Genomic DNA, 14036 nt, shown 5'->3' with positions numbered 1-14036 from the left:
AATTATTGTCGGTAATACAGAAACTTCAGACCAGGTCATTGCCAGAAGAATATGAAAGAATATGAAAATTGCCTTGCTGGCTTGGTGCTGACTTTTAAACTGTCAGGAGCTCAATTATTCCAGTACTTGGCAAAAGCACTGAAGAAAAGGGTTACATACTTCTCTGTCACAATAGAAAGAAACAAAAAAATTGTAAATGGAATATATGAGTCAGGCATTTTCAGATTAACAGCTCTGGCTAGATACCTTGGTCGATTTGGTAGGACCTATGGAAAACGTAGATTCAGTAGACACAGAATCAGAATAGACACCATTGGCAGATGCGTAGCTACTGTACATCTGCTGAATCCTGCTACATCAGCTGTGGAAATTACTTAACAGTTTTTCCTTGTTTCCTAACATATTGACCAGACATAAAGCCTTCCTTTGGTTCACATGCAATTACCAAACTTTAGACTTGGTTTTATGTTTGTTCTGCTGTATGAAACCTAGCTACTATCTCAGGGAAAAGCTGGGATTTGTTTCAGATTGGAAAGGTTGTCATACTGCAGTGGGTTAAGGCAGAGAAAAGAAACCCCTGTATTTCTGCCTTCTGGCTGCCGTCCATGCAAAGCTAGGCAGATTGCTTTCCCCATCCTTCAGTTCAGCATGATTGTCCTCTGTCGGTAAGTTTATACTACTTTAACTGCTTTCATATTAGTAGAACTACTTCTGATTTACTTCAGTGTAAATGTCAGGGTTATCAGCTTCTGATTTAGTCTGTTTAATATCCCAGTTCACTGCACTGCTCCAGCATATGCCTCATCAGGGCTTGTGTCCAGTAAGCACATGAGTAGATCCAGAGGTGACTGAGTCTTTGTGAAATGCTCAATATCTTTAGTTCCTGTTGATAAATCCAAAATATTCAAGGAATAGAAATAGATAGCACCAAGCAACCATTCATTTCCACCTGTAGACATATCCACACTTGAAGAGATATTTGAAAGCCCTTCCATTCCCACGAGCTTTGCACTGCAACTCTATTAAAGGTGCACTGTTGAACAAAATCTTAACGAGTTCAATTATATAAGCACATCCCATCATCACTCAATGTAATAAGAACTAATTTCACTTAACATTGCTGAGCCAGTTTATTTTTCTGTATTAGTAGAATTTTGCTTTTCTTTTTTTTTCGTGAGTTCAGTGGTGAAAAATTATGTACAAAAATAAGATTAGTTATAGTTTCAAGAATGTTCCATAACATTTTTAAAGTAATTTATAAATTAGAAATATTTTATCTTTTTTCTTGTATTCATTGATCCATAGGTATATGAACAGGTTTCTGTAGAAAGCATGGTTCTTGACTTTTTTATTCTTCCTTCCTCTATGAAGCTGGTTCAGATCTTTTGCAGCTTGGTAGATTTCTCACTGGTGGAACATTGCTCCTGATCTGAATTTGTATCTTCAGTTTAATATGCATCCTTTACTTTGTAGATATAAAATTAATAATTATAAAAATACCCTTTTTACCATTTTCTTTGCCAGTCTACATTTTTTTCTATATGTAACAACAAATGTCCAGTGAAGAGATCTGAAATTTCACTGATAGCAGAAATTTTGCAGCCAACCTTGAATTCAGACCTGTAGGCTTCAGGCACTGCATAGAAAGGAAAATATAACAGTATTTCAAAAGTAGGTAATTTATATGCTACAAAATGTTAATCTTGGATACTGCACTAATTTTTCAGTTTACTGGTACAGAACAAGACAGTATTAATTGATGTGAAGCATTTAACTTTTATACTATTAAGGCACTGGCAGAGCAATCCTGTTAAACTAAGCAAAATTGAATTGTGTCTGTTTGCAAGTATTCAACCTAATCTATTCAGCCATCAAGACAAGAAATAGTAGAACAATAGTTAAAATGGAAATGTCCTTAATTTAAGGATGGGAAAAATCAGTTTGTTTAAAGTCCTTTGTAATAAAACTATTTGTGTAGTTACTTTGAAAATTCATTACTGTTTTAAGGAATTGCTTGAGTTCTTTTGAGCATTACTAAAGACAGTGGTTTTATTTCTTTACCTTGAAGTGACGTTCTACATATACTATGAAAACACAACATAGATCTCACTGACTGATCATCGTATGAATATTTTCATTTAAATTCTAGTATATTCTCTTCTAGATTTCTATTCTATTAAATATGCAGAAATATTCCTGTTCATTAGACCAAGTGAATTTTATGTATACCACCTGTGAAAATAAGAGAAGTAAAAGTGTATGATTTATTTGAATATTGCTGTCATTTATCAAAAAGCAATGTACAAGTTTAAATAAGTTTTTACTGTTGTGAAGAAAGCAGCTTAATTCGTGTTGGGAAAATTGTAACAATTTTTTTTTTCTTGTATTTTTTATAACTGACTGTAAGTTGCTTTTTTCTAGGAATTTGTCAGGGAATATTTTTTCAAGTCTCATGAATGGACTTTTTTCTGAGCTGCTCGCTCTGAAAGCACTGTAAGTATCATTCCTTATGTTTGGAAATCTGATATATTCAAGAAAGACATTAGAATAACCATAGCAGAGTAGAATATGAATTCCAACGGGATTGTTTCTAGCAATGCATTCCAAATGTAAAAATGTCTGTCTCACTACTGATGAGCTGCCATCTTCTACCTGTCCCAGTGAAATGGATAGATAGCACTGACAACTAGACCCTGTTCCTGACTAGTCCAGTCTAACCATCCTGACTAGCATTCCTGGTTTTTTATCCTTACGATCTTACACATTCCCATGTATTCATGCATTACATCATGAAATAACTCTAAATACACAAAACCACTCATGTTAAATATTTTTCCTGTAATAACAATTTCCAGTTATTTATATTAAATATACTTCTCTGAGATTTAAAAGCATATTTTGGATGCTTCCATGGTCGAGTTTCTACTTAAAAGAGTTTTTATTAAGTTGAAGTCTGTTATAGTATGACTTTCTACAGTAGCACATACTCAAATTTAATTCAGTAGTCAGAATTTTGGCATAATGTCTTGAAACTCGTTGACAGTGAGACCACATGTATTAGCTGTCTCATGATATCTTTATAATTATCCATCTATAATTATCCATCTATAGTTATGCATCTGTCTAGAATTAGTTCTCTTGGGAATTAGATAATTTGAATCTAGCAGGAGAAAGTACGTTTACGAAAATTGCATGTGTACCAATTGTGATCTTCCTTTGCCTTCCTAGACATTTCAACACCGATTCACTCATTTGTGACTGCAATCTGAAATGGGTCTTGCAATGGGCCAGAAATGCTTCAGTTCGAATAGCAGAGGAAACAGTTTGTGCTTACCCCAGTGCTTTACAAGGACTGTCATTTCATAACCTGAAGGAAAATCAGCTGATATGTGGTGAGCTGTACTCTCATTTAACATTACAAATTGAGGTGGAATCCAGAAAAAATACTAAAACCCAGAAATTATGCCAAAAAAACCCAAAACCAGTAATAAATCTGACTTGCTTATAGACAAAAGAAATACAAATATATGGCACAGAAAATACAAGATTGAAGAATATAGAAGAAAATACAAGGTTCTCATTTCATACAAAATTACATATATATATATATATATACACAAACATATATATAAAAATTGCAAGAACACCACTGTTCTGTCTATATATTAGGTAACATGTAATTATGATTTCAAACACAAACCCGTGATGGTAGCTCCACATTGTATACTGCATGAAACTGAGGATTCCCGTAAGGATTTATAGAATGTTCCTTTAAAGTTATATGTCTGACAGTGTGACATAAATGTCAGATTTCATTCTTTTATTTTTCGTTTTCATAAACCTGTAACTATACATTTTACCACTGTGTCCTGGGGATGAATAGAATTTTTACGGTGAGCTCCGGTTAGGTGAATTCTGTATTTGAAGATTTCTAAGTGAATCTCTTTTTTTGGAAAAGATTTTCCACCATAGCAAACATGATGAATATAGTGTTAGGAAGGAAACAAAACAATATAAGTGAGCAAAGAAAATTCATCTCATCCTGAACACTGTCTAGTAAAGAGTAGACTAAAAAAGAGATTTAAAAAATATCACATACTGGAGAGAAAAAAAAGCCTAAGATGATGCTAGTGGATTCCATAATCAGAAGTATAATTTCACACACACTTGACTAATCACAGAATCTTTGAATATTTGACTTTCTTGAACGACATAAAATTGCTGGCATGGTGACTTTGTTAATGTCTTATACAAACAAAAGGAAAGTCACACTTTTATCCTAATAACCACAAGAGGAATGATGTGTGTTAGCAAACGTATTTATAGCAGAAGGGAGATCAGAATTGACTGAAGTAATAACAAAATATTTGGTTTTAACAGCAAATACAGGTGTTTACAAGTTGGGAGAGGTGAAAGGATGTGAATATCAGCTACAGTCCATGGGCTGAATTGTTAAGGAAACGCAGATACCTGTCTGGAGGCAGATAAGGAATGAGCTCTTGTTAGCGAAAAGCAGAGGAGTTCCCAGTAGCCTGTATTACTGAACATTTGAAAATCTGCAATACTTCTCAGATATCAAGCTGCCATTTTATAGGGACCCAGCATGGGCATCTTTTATAGAGGTCCATTTCCCAGCAGGAAGAATCCTTCTGAAAATGCTGGAATGATCAGAAAAATGGATAAGGACTGTTAATTGATACTTCCAGGTTGCCAATGAATATGAGCCTGTGAATTTTACAGTAGAAATGAAAGCCGTTTCTCTGAATTTCATACTTTAGTTCCTAATAGGACTCCTTACCACACCCCTGATACAGAATTTATAATGCCCATCTAGTTCTCACAGCTATTTGTAATGTCCACAGACACTTGACAAGGTTTGTAATGACTGCCAATAGCTTGATACTGCGTTCAGTATCCGTGCGCTGTGGTTGTGTTTGCTGAGCCTTCCACCAGCTCTGCAATGCCTGCCAGGTACTTCGCGGTGCTTGTAATATCTGCTGGGCAGCTCACAGTGCTCGCAGTGTTTGGCAATTTCATTTTCAGTAACTTAGTTATAATGTAGGCATAGTAAAAGACTGGCACCAAAATAATAACAGCTATTGAGAATATTTTAAAAATAATATGTGTTGAAATATGCATATAGGTGATCAAATTAAGCATATCTTAAAGAAGATATTAAGTGATTTAAAAATTAAAAACTCCTACATGTGAATATCTTCCATACTGTCAGACTTTGTATGTATAGTTATTGATCTTCCTTCTACATGCCAGATACCATGAGGTATTGTAGTCACAAGATGAGTAAAGAAAAGAAGAATGCAAGCAGGCAAATCAGGGAATGAACCAAAAAGTCCAAGTATGTAGAGAGGAAACTAGATAGTAAAAAAATTCTGAATAGCTACAGGGAGCTGTTTAGATTTATTTTGTGTTTTGATGGGAGAAGAAATCATCTTTCAAATTTATTTCTGGCAAATCTTTCTCATGTGTCTGATAATTCATGGTAGCCAAAGTAGTCACCCATTGAAAACAGTTAAAAACCTGCTTTGTGGATTTTTATGAGTTAATTTAAGTAACTGCACAGCTTTGGAATTCACAGGGTTTTGCTTTCATATTTCATTACAGTTTGTAAGAGCTATTTAAATCTTCTTTAACAAAAATCTCCAACTTTCAGAAATGTTCAGCTATAAAACAATTTTTGACAACGTTGGAAATAAGGCTGAAAAGTTAGTTTGATGATAAAAAGTAGTTTTGTCTTTTTGCCTTAATTATGAGGGACCGCAATGAATTCATAGCGGTATGTACAGAGTATATTTCTGAAAAATGATTGTGAAATTGGCTTCATGCAGTGCCTTGTTTCTGTTCCTCCATGACTCCAGATAAAACTTCTTCAATTTACAGGAGGAAAATTACATTTTCCTGAATACCAGTGCTATAAATTCCACCTGAGGTCTGATAGGAGTCTGTGATTTTTTTCCTTCTGCACATCATCAGCAGAAAAGGATTCTGTAGGCCAAATTCTTCACTCAGGAAAGACCTGTGTAAGTTTTTGTCTTAAGGGGATTACAGAAGATTGCTCTTAAAACTGGGTTTTGATTATTTACACTGATGAAGGAGGCATTAGAATTTAGTTTCTCAGTTTCAAAGCTGTGTTGATGCTATTGAACTAACAGCACTAAGTAGTAAAAGTTCAGTTGTTCTGCAAATTGCAATTGACCTGTAAATCTGATGAAACCTGTTTCTGTTAGAAAATGTTGACTAATCAAATTGAATGTTTGGAAAAGTGCTGACTTTCTTGTCCCCCCAGTTAGATTTTATTTAGAGTTCAGAAAGTAGTTGACATAGTATTAATCTTTAGATAAATGATTTGGCTGAAAATGATGTAAATATTTACTGAATTATACAAAAAATACTGGAGAGGTCAAAATATAAAAATCATTTTGTAATGCTTTAAGCCATTATTTTTTATTTATATTGATCACAGAGAAAAGTAATTGTCCTGGGACAGAATACTGTTTCTCATGTAGAACTCCTACGAATTAAAATACTGCTTTTTACATATACATTTTCTCTACAGATGCTTATAAATAAGTAATCAGGACCATGCTATCACTTTTTTTTATTAAAAAAGAAATTGCTTCAAAAGTAATAAAACATAAAAGGATATTAAGACTATTTTTTTTTTGCTTAGATGTTAATTAATTTATAAATAATAAATTACATTTTAATTCCTTATCATTATGCATTTTTCTGTGCAGAGTGGATAGGTTTAGTTCTTTTCTTAGTGTCAGTAGCGTTTCAGGTTTATGCAGTCAACATTGGTCATCATAGTCTTGCGTGGACCTATAAAGCAGAAGTGTTAAAAGAACTAGAAGTAGTGTCTTGTCAGTTCTCAGGAAGGTTAAACGTAGAGAGACATCTAGATTTTTTTCAAGTCACTTTGCACTACCCGACCAGGTGCTTTGGTATGGAACATCCGCACCGTCTCATCACAGCACTTTCAGGCAAGCTAGCTGCCACCCTTCCTGTCCCTGTGGTTGTCCCCCCGTTTGCCAGCAGGCTGCTGTAAGGCCGGCTGGCAGTAAGCCTGAGAAAGCAATCTTTAACAGCCTGGAATGGCTCTCAGGCCATGTTGGCAGAGCCCATTCTAGCCCTTTGCGCTTGACCCTTTAATGAGGAATTGGCTAAATGTAATCCCCCAAAACTATGTTTACCCTCTTTCTCTGTCTGTGGTATGCACAAGTCTTTTTCATGGAAGAAACAAATTAGTTGCTTGTGTCTTTGTTACGCTTCTGCACCAATTTTTTTCTGTTTCCCACTTCCTTATTTGTGGTGTTCTGTTGAATGTGAGAAAATGTCCTTGCATGTTGAGCTGCTTTAACACAGGACTGTAGGACAAGAATTAAAAGAAGTTCTAAGGTACAGCGTTATTTTCTCACCTGTATTGTGCACATCTCTGAAAAACCCAGGTTGCTGCAATAATTACAACCAACATGGGCAAAAGGAGACAATTAGCAAAGCTAGTATTAATGCATGTTTTTTGTATACCATCCTCATCAAGAAACTTCCAGAGTAAGGAAATAGATATAAGCTCAAATGTTTGATACGTTCATTTTAAGATGCAGTCTCAGGGGGAAGTATGGTGAAAATATAACTTGCAAAGCACAGAGTAATGGCAAAATTACCAAACAAAATGTCACAGCTGAACCATTTTCCCTTCTTGTGTTAACGTGGCTGAGATAGCATCTGTTTTTATGTCGTGTCTCATCTACTTTAATGGGAGTAGTGTGGCCTCCCTAGGCTCAGGAGCCTGCTTTTCAGACACTCTGAGTATCCAGAAGCTGGTTTTGAATTCTTTTGTTGCTCTGGGTGCTCCATGTTCATGAAAATCAACTGTTGTGTTTCACATGGTTTAGAGGGGTTGTTACAGTATGTTATTTTGCAAGTATGTATTTTACAAAATGTGTATTCTGTTCCCAGGTAGCGCACCTGTTGGCTCTGATGCATATAGTTGTAACTGTTTACATCAAACTCGTAGTGAGAAATTCTTTGAGTTGGTTCGTAATGTACTCAGAGCTTTATTAGTCAATTAGGACTTTCACTATGGATGATGGGGAATGAGTACTCAAAGTACAGAACTGGAGTTTTATCTGTATAAGATCTGTATGATTAGAATTCTAGCATGCCTTAGGGGGCTGTCTGCTGAGAAAAGTGAAAGCTAGAGAATAAAAATCCATCCTACTGAAAAAAGAGGTAAGAAAGGATGCAAGATAATAGCCGCAAGTTGTGAGCCTCCAACAGTGTTTGAGTTATTACTCAGTCTCTGAATTCTGTAAACTACCTTAGTTTATAGTGTTAGCTCAGGAGTGAAATTATCAAGTTGTGACTCTTAAAATGTTACTGAAATGTGCCTTTTTAAAGTAATAGACTTCCTACTTAGGAGGGATACAAATTAAAGGGAGGGATAAAAATCAAAAGGGTAGATCCTTTTCTGGCTTCTGTATTCTGCAATACAATTCTTCAAATGTTTCATAGAGAATGTAAATAATACATTGGGAGGGAGGGGAATATAGTTGTTAGGGAACTGTTCGTACTTAACCAGCACCTTGTCTCTTGTAGTTTGCCTCACTTCACTGAGAATCAGAGTATTCATCTTCTAAAGGAGCAGAGTCAGGTTAAAATGTAAGCCCTTTCTTCTCTGATGCTCTGTACCTGTTCAAATTGAAAGTGGTGCAAAGCAAAAAGAAGGAGAGAGCACGTTTATATGCTTTATGCATTCTTTCTACTTGTCTTCTTAGTTAATAATTTTCAGATTACATTTCTTATATAGAAAAGTATGAATTTCACCATTACTTACCCACGGTCAGATTTTCTAATCTGCATTACTTATGCTTAAATACCAGCAGAACGTTACGGCATATTTCTCTCAGACCACATGCAGCTCCCTAGTCTATTTTCATAAGTAGTTTTTTTTTCAGTCTTACCTAAATACTGCAAATAATTTAAAATCAATTAGAGTAATACCATTGGGGGAAAAAGAGAACATTTTCTTTTCTATACTTCCTGTTTAAATTACTTTAGTTTTTTGAAACAGCTTCTTGTTTTTTGACATACATTTTTATTCAGTGTGGCTTCAAATGCTTTCTCAGCAATGGTAGAATAGTGATATTTTAGATGCTGCATATGTTGAAATGTCCTTACAATTTTACCTGATGTACTTGCGCTTTGTTTTCCCTTCCTCCCTAGCAGAGCAAGTTTGCTTCCACTGTCTATAGTAAGAACTCTGAAGGAGATACGTACTTACTTTTAGATTGCTAAAAATAGAAAAAAAATAGGTTAATATTGGGAAATTTCATCTTTGAAAGAAGACCTTTTTCAATATTTAAATTTAAACCTGAAATCACCTGAATGCATTCAGTCTGATTCTGCATCAGCTTTTAAGAATACTGCCAAATATTTTGCAGTAGGGATATTGGGTGAAAAATGAAATTTGAAGTTGCTTTTTCATGTGGTGAAAAAAATTAATTATCTACATTGCCGTTTGAATCTTAAAATGACAGTTGTATATGTATGCACATAGATTGTTCTTAAAACCTTTATATATATTACATAATAACATTACATATTATATTACATAATAAACTATATATTACAAAAATACTGGCTCAAAGTTAACAAGGAATATTTTTCTTCCTTTCTGCTCTCAGTGTACTCAAAACATTTTTTTGGTCTCATTTGTTCTTTACTTAAACTTAGGGATGGGCTTGAGATTATTTCAACCATTTCTTTCTTAATTTACAAGTCATTCTTACTCCATTAACACAATGTAAATATTGAACTGGGGGGGGGGGGTGTTTCAGTATGTAGTAACTGACTAAACTCAAAATCTCAAGTACAAAGAATGATGGATTAATTATCCAGATTTAGATTCCAGTCCTGTAGTTTCTTGGCAGCCTATAGATAGCCTGCTGCATTCATGCAGAGCATCATTGTCTTCAAGAATATGCAGGATCAAGACTTTAGCTCCAATTCTGCAGGGAATGCCTGATCATATGAATAGGTCTAATTATATTGAAATAGGAATATTCACATTAGTAACCTTTCAGAGGATTAGGTTTTGCAAGATATGGGTAGTGATAAAATTAGCTGTGGTTAAATCCTCTTGCAATTTTTTCTATTTTACAATGTTAGCAATCCAGGATTTTCTTTAATAACAAAATATGCATAATAATAGAATGCCTATAAATCAAATAATTTAGCTGTACATTTTGGATATTTCAAAGACAGATGTGGTAGATTTGTTTTGTGTCAGAGCTAAGTGGCCATTTTGTATTTCAAAGTTGTTTTCCATACTAACATTTAGTAATGTGAAACCAACGATGTTCTAACATTTTGGCTCCAAATTCTGGATGTGTAATTCCAATATGATTAGTCTCAAACTGGCAAAAAAAGAAATATGTTGCCCTACATTTAATATTAAACATTATTATCTAATTTTCTTAGTGGTAATTTAGAACACTGCTGCAAGGTTTGAGGCACAATACTAGTTACATTTAAAACTTACAAACACTAAATAACAGAAGCATTAAAATGGTCATTTGAGAAATTTAAAGGATGAAGGTTTACTAGTACATATTTTCTTGCATCTGTGCTCACACATGAAAATATAGTTTAACAGAACTTTTCATCCCTGAAATCTTGCTGATTTGAATGATGCTGGGAATGTACCCAGTTTGGTTTTCTTCCCATGGCTTGCTCTTAAACTCTATCAGAGGTTTTCAAAGTATAGTTGTGTCTTATTTTCTACGTGATCTTTGCCTGCTTGTCCCAAAAAGCATGTGAAGTAAGTAAAGGAAAATTTAGCTAAGATGTAGTGAGGAAAACATCAGCAAAAAAAAAGCCTCTTTAATCTTCAAAGCTTCTACCCTTGGAGACTTGACTGGCCATCTCCAAAAACTACTTGCTCATGAGCAAAGCAACAGTAAGACAGCCAGCCTTGACTAAGGCCCATGGAACATCCAAGAAGATATATTCTTTATTCTTAGCATGAGAACATGTACATTAAAAGACTAGGGTTACATTTTATACTGGTAATTTCTAGAACAGATTATATAAGCTTCTATACCAAACTATGTTAGTATTGTCCAGTTAACAGCACTTACTAAGGTTTGTTGTAATGAATCTTTGTTGTTCTTATGGGAAATTTCTCTCTAAATCCTTCATCCTAATATTCTGTGTTCTAATTAAGTGGAGTATACCATAGTGGTATTTCACATTTTTATAGCACGTTTCATCACACAGCGCTGTCTTTAATATATGTATAAAAAATGGCTGTTGAGAGCTGCAGTTTCTGACACTGTCAGCTGGGCTGAGAGGAGTTTGCAATGGAAAAAATTCGTACAATGACTGGGACAAGTTCTTACTTCAACAGAACTGTCACTTGTTCAGCATCTTTTATGACTTTTACGTGTCTTGTTTGGCATTCTTGCAGCATAGATGGGTCCACATGCAGCCTGCTGGACTCTGGGCAATTAAGAGCAATCACTGCCACTCTTGAGATCTTCCTGCTGCCATGTTTCCATGGTCTAAGTGTGCAGTCATGATAGGAAAATAAAAAGAAAATGGCTAGTGGTGCTTAAGGTTTGGAAAGATGACTGCTACCACCGCACTTCTCAGTTAGATAAAGCTAATCAATATATTTTGTAGAGCTAGGTGCTTTCGCTTGCCACCACTCAGCCATTTTTATTAACTGCAAGCTGTAATGAGTGTGCATAGCCATGAACCTGCCAGCTTGCTTGCCATAAGGATAATATGAGTAATCAAAATTAGCAACAATTTCTGACTCTTGCCAGTGAAGGAATTTGTGCTGACGAATCTTCCAGTACCATAGCTGTCAATATGTCATGGTCTTCAAGTTTCAGGGTGCAGCAAATAATCAAATGCTCACCAGCTTCTAAAGTAGACTTCTGGGACAATTTGAAAATAAGAGATGGAAAAGTGGCAGCAGTTTTATTTGATAGGAAAGGAATCAGTGATGGAAAAAAGTCTTTGCCCATTCTTTTAAATTTCTGCTAGATATGCCAATGCAAGACGTGAGCTATATTTTGCCTGCACGCAGATAATATTTTTGATGAATTGACTAACTAGAACAAAACCTTGAATTTCCTGTGGTGGAAATTTTTCAAGTAGCTGTTGCCACTTTACAAATTAATTTTATGATATTGGCATTTATATTAAATGCTGTTAAGTGAAATCTGCTACCTCTGTATTTCTCTACCTCTGCTTTCCTACCAAGTAAATCACTGCTATCATCAGTAAGTCAGAAAGTGTTTTTCCACTGCTCCCTCACTTAAAATGGTTGTAATGGATACAACACACATCAGTCCCTAGACACAGTGCAAAAATGATAATTCATTTTCACAGGGGTTTATAAATCTGGGGGAAACTCCTGCAGAGAAAGGTTAAATAACTTTGTCATAGCTGGACTTGTCATCCACTTGCTGAGTGCTAGATGAAACCCATTATGACTTGAATTTTCTAAAAGTGACTGGGTTTGAGTTGTACTTTTCCCAGCTCAGCCTGCCTTAGTTTCTACACAGATGTAACTTATTTTAAATGAATAAATCCGAGAAGTTATGGACTTCAAGTGCTTCTCAGCAAGGCTGTCATCCAGAGCTATGATTGTAGCTCTTCTTGGCACAACTGCATTGAATTTCATCTTCTGTTTTGTAGATATGGATTATGTTTATGAGATTAGCTAACCCAGGTAACGGAAGCACCAGTAGCAGTGGACTGTGACAGCCTGGGCTCACTGTAGTTCTAACTCAAGATAGACCCTAGGATTGCTACTTCTTTTCGGCTCCATGCAGCAGCATCTATGTTATCAGTGCCTCAGTCCACTGATTCTGCTATGCCCACTCATGAGACATACACCCTTTCTCTCTCTTTTTCTCAGCATTGATGGCTTTACAGAAGTTGGCAAGAGTAAAATGCAATACAAAATTTGTAACTTAAAATAAAACAGCATACTTGTCTGAAGTCTTGCGCTTTTTTTAGTAGCTACTATTTCAGTGTAGCACTTAGCATTACAAAGTAAACATAAACCTGTGATTTAATTATGAGATGCTGCAAAAAAAATACATCTACTTTACGTTTCTATCTGAAAAGCATGTAAAAGGGTGAAAGGGACTGATAAAATGGTGTGCAATGTGCCTTGCCCTGCCAGCATTATGTAGTTGGTGGAAATAAGAAGCTATTGCAAAAACAGGAGCTCCACTTTTCCTGCAGTGAGTGGTAAATGTACATGTTACAAAGCTCTCTTGTTCCAAGCCCCAAAGACTTATTTTGATATGTTTAATATATGTTGGCATCTGCATTTTCTTGATATTATCTTAAAACTGGAGCCAGGCAAAGCTGTTATTAAAACTGAAGGTTGGCTCCAGTTCTGTATTCATTCTTGACTTCTCTGACATATGGCACTGCCTATGACCTTCTACACCAAACCTTTTGTTATTGTCAGCAAATTTTGCAACATGGCAGTTGGCATTGGTGCACCTCCCCTTCTTGGCAGAACTGGCCTTTAGAGCAATTCAGATCACTGTCTTCAGTTCCATTCAGTACACATCAACAGCTGTAATGTGCTGTGTCAGAAACTCAGATTTTTAACTAATGTTTTTCAATTTGTTTTCCTCATTTTCATCTGTCCTTTTTATTGGACCAGTTCCTTTTCTTTGTCCTCACTTCCAGCTTCCCCCCACTGTGCTTTCCATGCACATTTCTTTCCCACTGAGATTGTATACAAATATTAGAGCTCTAACTCACACTTTTGTCAGCAGGATGTGCCGCACCCTGTAGGCACACTCAGTTAAAATAAAAAGCCCATTGGCAACACAATAAATCAGGTAATTAACAAGAAGCAAAATACCAACCTTTGGCTTTTTTCTGTCCCAAAAGCTTGTGGTGCACTGTAGCAAACTAAATTTTCTACCAAGAGGCAGAAGTCAGTGGTGTATCCTGAGACATGAGCACTGTAATACCAC

At 35.4% G+C, this 14036-nt stretch overlaps 1 protein-coding gene across 2 annotated transcripts in view; it reads left to right on the top strand.

Annotated features, from left to right (window-relative positions):
- The window catches only part of LOC119153768 (adhesion G protein-coupled receptor A3-like), a 277280-nt gene that overhangs the window by 105266 nt on the left and 157978 nt on the right, over positions 1–14036 (top strand). For both annotated transcript variants that reach the window (XM_037400601.1, XM_037400602.1), the window contains 2 exons: positions 2422–2493; positions 3229–3392. In XM_037400601.1, the coding sequence (XP_037256498.1) occupies positions 2422–2493; positions 3229–3392 (236 nt within the window). The remainder of the gene's footprint in view (positions 1–2421; positions 2494–3228; positions 3393–14036) is intronic.

The sequence above is a fragment of the Falco rusticolus genome, chromosome 9 (assembly GCF_015220075.1).
Source record: "Falco rusticolus isolate bFalRus1 chromosome 9, bFalRus1.pri, whole genome shotgun sequence".
NCBI lineage: Eukaryota > Metazoa > Chordata > Aves > Falconiformes > Falconidae > Falco > Falco rusticolus.
Note: the sequence above shows the minus strand (reverse complement) of the source record. Positions and strands in the feature narration are given on the sequence as shown.